Source organism: Humulus lupulus, chromosome 2, assembly GCF_963169125.1.
Source record: "Humulus lupulus chromosome 2, drHumLupu1.1, whole genome shotgun sequence".
NCBI classification, from domain to species: domain Eukaryota; kingdom Viridiplantae; phylum Streptophyta; class Magnoliopsida; order Rosales; family Cannabaceae; genus Humulus; species Humulus lupulus.
In genome coordinates, this window is record NC_084794.1 from 162,049,180 (window position 1) to 162,055,790 (window position 6,611).

General features: G+C 35.1%; 1 protein-coding gene across 2 annotated transcripts; it reads left to right on the forward strand.

The window, feature by feature from the left end:
* The first annotated feature begins 571 nt into the window (after window positions 1-571).
* On the forward strand, window positions 572-3,723 carry LOC133818668 (protein REVEILLE 1-like). 2 transcript variants are annotated; one of them, XM_062251683.1, is made up of 6 exons: window positions 572-862; window positions 1,342-1,452; window positions 1,573-1,684; window positions 1,888-1,949; window positions 2,108-2,506; window positions 2,628-3,723. In XM_062251683.1, the coding sequence occupies exons 1-6, from the start codon at window positions 851-853 to the stop codon at window positions 3,354-3,356; spliced, it is 1,425 nt and encodes a 474-aa protein (XP_062107667.1). In that variant the 5' UTR covers window positions 572-850; the 3' UTR covers window positions 3,357-3,723. The 2 variants fall into 2 exon arrangements, with proteins under 2 accessions (XP_062107667.1, XP_062107668.1); XM_062251684.1 differs by lacking the exons at window positions 572-862; window positions 1,888-1,949.
* Window positions 3,724-6,611: the final 2,888 nt, after the last annotated feature.

The following is a 6,611-nucleotide window of genomic DNA, read 5'->3' on the forward strand; positions in this document are numbered from 1 at the left end:
TAGGCATTTCTCTTTATAAAAAGTTAATAAAAATGTTATGATATATTTTTTAAAATTTATGTGAATTAGCAAAGGAAACTAAGTGATTACAACTTTTTTCTTTCTATTTTTAAATAATGTAGTTACATCTCTTTTTTTTTTTGATCGGGTAATTACAGCTCATTGGTATTTGGTATCAGGTAAATAAACAGTTGAATTAGTACTATTCAAAATATCATTGATATATTTTAAGAAAATGATTCGATTAATTAATTAGCTGTTGTGAGTTTTTTAAGTGAACACATGTGAAGCGAAGAGAGAGCAAGTAGAAGATGCGAGTAGGGTAAGGAAAGAGAGAATTATCCAAGAGCTGCTTGAATTTGGTTGGAAGGAAAGAAAAACACGTACCTAACAAAAAATGAAAAAAAGTGAACGGAGACAAGGACACGCCAGGTGTAGATTAACTCTTTCAACCTCAGCCACAAGATTCCAGCTTTCAAATTTTATCTTTATTTCAAATTAATTAAATTAAATATAAAAAAAATTCGGAGTCTGATGTGGCAACATCTGCCTTCGCCTTTTTCTTTCGCTTTTTCGCTTTCTTACTCACAACCCAAACACCACCAAGTTTCTCTTTTCCTTTTACAATTTTCTCTCTTCTTCTTCATTTTTCGTCCCATCGAACGAATTTGATTTTGTTCATCAAGTGCCAAGGCCTAGTTGATTTTTCTCAACATCTGATTGTCTGTTATTGGGACTGCTGCGAGTTTTAGAATTTTGTGAAATTGATAGTGCTTCGCAAACGGTGTTTGGCTTTTGTTGAAGGAAAAACAAATCTTTTAAACTGAGTAGATCGATAGTCTTCACGGCTATGGCTATCCATGTATGTATATAATATATATTTCAGTTTTATATTTTGAATAAATATTTCTTTCGTGGAACTGTGTTTACTTTTGACAATATTCTATTTAATATAGATGATTGTCAGCTCTAGCTTTTTATTTTTTTATGGATTTAAGTATTTTTGGGCAAATTTTTTGTTTTTAAATTTCTTTGATTTTTTTTATATTTATTTGAAATAGGCTGAATTATTTATTTTGAAACTTTTAGACCAAAATAGAATTTTGTATTTGCTAAAGTTTCATTTTATTTTTTCCCTTGTTTTTCTTATTTTTCCCCTTACAGGTGATTAAGAAATGTTTTTTTAACTTTATTTTTTAAAATATAAAATGGAGAAAAATGATGCTACTAGTACTATTGATAGAATAATAATAAAAGTGTCTCTTTTCTTATAAAAATGGAGAAAATTCGGTGTAAGTTGGGATTTATTCTGAATAAATCTACTTGGTTTGTTGAATATAGGATGAAAATGATGCAAGTCCTTCAGCTGGTGTTTTCTCGTCAGAGAATGCAATTTCATTGTGTGTCAAATTGAAAGATCAGTTCTCTTGTGGAAATGACTTTTGTCCAAAGGTTTGCAATTGAATCCCTTTTCTCTTTTTTCTTTTTGCCTCACATGTGTGTTGTATACTGCCTGTTTTTCTTTACAAGTAATTTGATTATTATCTTAGCAAGTTTCATGCTCCAATATAGGTTAGGAAACCATACACAATCACAAAACAAAGAGAAAGATGGACAGAAGAAGAGCATAGGAAGTTCCTCGAAGCCTTAAAGCTGTATGGCCGAGCTTGGCGAAAGATCGAAGGTAGATTTCTATTTTCTTTTGGCCATGTTCTGTGGTAGGGTACCAAAAACTACTCATAAGTAGTGGGCGTTTTTGAATTGTCAGATTTTAAATCAGATAATCAGACATTCAAAAACATATACCCAACCACAGTAGTTTTGCTATATCATGGTGTGCATTTACAAGTGTTGTCCTCTTAGTTAAACGTTCCCCTTTCATAATAGAACATGTTGGAACAAAGACTGCGGTTCAAATTCGAAGTCATGCTCAAAAATTCTTCTATAAGGTTTACTGCTCTTATTCCAATTCCAGTACTATCCATTCTCTACCATAATATCTATAATCCCTTATTTTTGAGTAAGTAAAATTTTGATGATTAAATGCTCATAAACCTTCCTGAAGGAATAGTCAACTTTGTTCTTACTTTTCCTCTATTTGTGGCAGATTGCTCAAGATCCTAATGGCAGCAATGTCAATACAGAGGAATCCATTGAGATACCTCCACCTCGACCCAAACGAAAACCTATGCACCCTTATCCCCGTAAACTTGCTCATTCAACAAAGGAAGAACTATCCATTCCAGAGCATTCAACAAAATCTTATTTATCGCTTTCAGAGCAGGATAACCAATCTCCAAAATCAGTGTTATCTGCAATGGGCTCAGATACAATTGGTTTAAGTGGGTCAAATACACAAGATGAAAGCTTGTCTCCAGTTTCATCTTCTACGGGCATCCATGTTGGAAGCATTTTATTTTCAGAGCCCAACTCATCCACCGAGGACATTGGATCTCCACCAGCGGCTGTAAAAGCTTCAGTTTCATCTCCCAGTCAACTTCCTGTGGTACTTGCTTTTCTCTTTGGCGTTTACTAATTTCTTATCATAATTGATGGTTTCAAACATTCTCATCTTCATCCTGCATGATTATATTTATAATTCTTATGGTTATGATTTTAATGTGCAGAAACTTGAGTTGTTTTCCCAAGACAATGCATGTGCTAAAGGTACTTCAGCTGAAATAGTATCAGCCCGAAGCCTTACACTCTTTGGAACAATTGTATTTGTTGCTGATTCCCACAGACCATCTTCTCCAACCATGGGGACTTGCAAACCACTGCCTTCTTGTGAGCAGGAGGAGAAATTGGCACAACCATTACCATCACCTGTCACAGAGACAGAGTCTTCGACTGAGACTGCACATTGTGTTTGGGGTCATTTGCCTCGTGCAGTGCAAGCTCTTTATCTCATGCATTTCCAAAATGGATTTCCCAATCTTGTAGGATCTGGTTCTGTAACTCCTATGCCCTTATGGCCCTATTATGGGGGTTTACCATTTCCTTCAAATAATCAGGATCAAGTAAAAGGATCTTTAGATTCTAATCTTAGCGAAGTCCAAGAAGTAAATGAAGAAGGATCCTGGTCTGGTTCAAACACTGGTTCTTTGAATTGTGATAAGTGCTTAGATGCTGATTCTCAGAGTCGTTACACTTCCTTAGAAAAGGAAGAGAAAGAAGTATCCATTTTGGAGTGGAAACCAAGTTCAAGATCAGCCTTCTCTCAACATAAAATAAGCTCTGAAAAGTATAAAAGAGGATTTGTTCCCTACAAAAGAAGCAGGGTTGAGACAGACAGACAATCATTAACGATGAAAAGCCAAGAGAGGCAAGAAAATAGGATACAGCTCTGCTTATAGGATCCCTCTTGAATTTTTCCATTCTATCATTTATATTATTCATAGATGATTTAGTCTGTAATTTAGGATATATAACATTCTCAGCAACTGGACGATTTGGAACAAAAAAGGAAGAGCATAGCACCCGCAATTTTCTATAGATTTGCATAGTATATATATGTATATCCCTATTCTGTTATACACACATATATATATATTTATAGAAATACCGTATTTGGATTAGCTCCCGCATTGTTTCCAGTTACTTTTCTACCATATGTACCTTAGATCTATTTTTGTCTATGCATGTGTTCTGGTCAAAATCTCCCGAAGAACATACTTTCTATATTCAGAACAATTAACTTTCTATATCAGAACAATTAATCTTGATCTTTCTTGACTTTAACCATACTTTAATTATACACGCCCGATTGTCTAAGTCGACTGTGGGGTGTGTTTTTGGCAAGAAAACTCTCTGCTACTTAACTGAGTGTGATCTTCTTCTCACAATTTCTACAGAGTAACCATGTAGTAAAGAAAAGACCAAAAGTCTATTTTGAATTAATAAATCATGCTATTTATAGAAAATATAAGATAAAAGAGTTAGAAATACTCATTCTCACTCGTCCACGTGTCTTATTTACAACTCATTTCTAGCCTTCCACTTAATCCCGCTTCGCAGGGTTTCCCTTTGCTTTTCTGAGGCTTTGTCCCCTAATCAGAAGCCTCAGCTTCCTCTTCTGTTCCTTTACTCTTCGACATATTCGCCTCTTCATTTAGTTAAAGCACACGTTTTGCATTTACACCTGAAAATGTTCTTACACTGAACAAACATAGTGTAATCTATGTGGCATTATTCTTTCTCAATATTTTAATAAATCTTGAATTATATATTATCATAATTCTTGAATTGAACTAAAAAAAGGAAAATATTTCACCACGTAAGCTAAATGCCCTCATAATTTCCCCTGGTTCTTAACTGTAAATTGGGCTCAGTTTTTTTAAGAACGAAGTCTAACCGCCGAAACTGCACTTGATTGTGTTAAAATCAATATTAACTCCTAATAAACAAACTAAATCTATATTAAGTATATATAAGTTAAGTTTATATATAATGTATGGATATAATTAATTAACTAAATTAAGATACATAATTTGTATTTCATTTGGGTTATTATAAATACCCATTTCTTTACGTCTTAAATTGATATCGAGAAAGGAAATGAAATAAGACAATTAGTCTTATATATATGTTGTAGTCTTGTTATTGAGAGTTATCTTATTGTAGTCTCAATTAAATAAAGTTTTGTGGTGTGTCTCCACTTCTCTGTGAATTTCTTCTTTGTGATATAAAATTTAGAATTTTATATTCTAAATTTTCTTCAACAATTAGTATTAGAGCCACGGTGTTAAATTTGTTAAAGTAAGCTTGTTTCATATAGTTGAACTCTTGTCAGCATAATGGGTGATCTTCAAGTAGTTGGAGGAATCAAAAAGCTTAATAGTACAAATTACACCACATGGGTAACATGTATGGAGTCTTACCTACAAGGACAAGATCTTCGGGAGATTGTCGGTGGTGGTGAAGTTACACAACCGACAGCAGAAGATGCCAATGACATCTTGTGAAAGTGGAAAATTAAAGCAGGCAAATCAATGTTTGCTTTAAAGACCACAATTGAAGAAGAAATGTTGGAGCACATACGCGATGCTAAAACATCGAAGGAAGCATGGGACACTTTAGTTACACTTTTTTCAAAGAAGAATGATACGAGACTACACATTCTCGAGAATGAGTTGATATCAATGGCGCAACGAGACATGACAATTCCCCAATATTTTCATAAGATGAAATTGATATGTCGTGAAATATCTGTTTTAGATCCAACAGCATCTATAGACGATGCTAGGATAAAGAGATTAATTATCCATGGTTTGAAACCCAAATACCGAGGGTTTGTTGCCGCTATACAAGGATGGCCGACACAACCATCACTTGTTGAGTTCGAAAATTTTCTTGTTGGTCAAGAAGCTATGGCTAAGCAAATGAGAGGAGTTGCATTGAAGAGTGAAGAGGAAGCGCTCTACACCAACAAAAGCAACGAAAAGCGGCACAATAATGGTGGATCTAAAAAGGATGGTGATAGGAAGCATCACCAAGGAAAGGAAGACTCTCATCGATGGGAAGCTTCGAAGAATCGCACTCATGGTAAAAAGCTTGATGGCAAGTGTTACAATTGCGGGAAAATAGGCCACATGGCAAAAGACTGTTGGTTCAAGAAAAAGTTTGCTGAAAGTAATACTGCGACCTCTACTTCTAAAGAGCATGAAGATGATTGGGATGCTGAAGCGTATCTTGCTATGGAGGAAGAAGAATTAGCTTTCATGGCAACGACATCAGAAAAGATTGACTACAAAAATGATTGGATTGTAGATTCAGGGTGCTCAAATCATATGACATGTAACGACCCAAAATTACTGTTATGGCTTAAGGGCCCTGATTAGTGTGCTGGGAGGGAATAATTTGTTTATGTGCGAGTTTATTGATTTAATGCATGATTACATGATAAGCATGCTTGTGTGATTATATGAATGTAAATGTGGTTAAATGTTATATCTGTGAGAACCACATTATTATGTGGATAGATCTGTTATATCTGTGAGAACCACATTATTATGTGGGTAGATCTGCAGCGTACGACTTGAGGCGATCCTAGGGAGCCAGTTAGCAGGAAGTCACAACGGGGCTTAATACTTGACTTGGGGCAAGTCAAGGGGTAATCCGAGTACTAGATGATTATTTGGGTTATCGGGTTATGGAAATAAATATATGGAGATATATTTGAGGTTAGGAAGCTTAGGCGGGAATATTGGGGAAATTTACTGTTTTGCCCTCGGGGACGTTTCCGGCACCCCGAGCCTCGGGATTGACTTAATTAACCAAGGGTTAGACTGAACAAAAGAGAAACTGGTAGAATAAAACACAAACCGACCTATTTTGCTCTTCTCTCCCTTCTCTTCTCTCTCTCTCAAGAAAAACCACTGAAATTTAAGGGAAATCAACTGGGAATTCAGTGGTTTGGGCTGGAATCTTGAAGTTTAATCTAGCGCTCAGCTAAGGAAACTCAACCAAGATTAAGGTAAGGGCTGAATCATATTTTTGAGCATTAGAATTCTGAGTTTTGGCTGAGTAATAAGGGTGTTTATGGTTTTGATGTTTAAGGGTTGAATTAAAGTTGAGAAGCTTGGATTCTAGCTCAAGAATCTGTTAAGGAA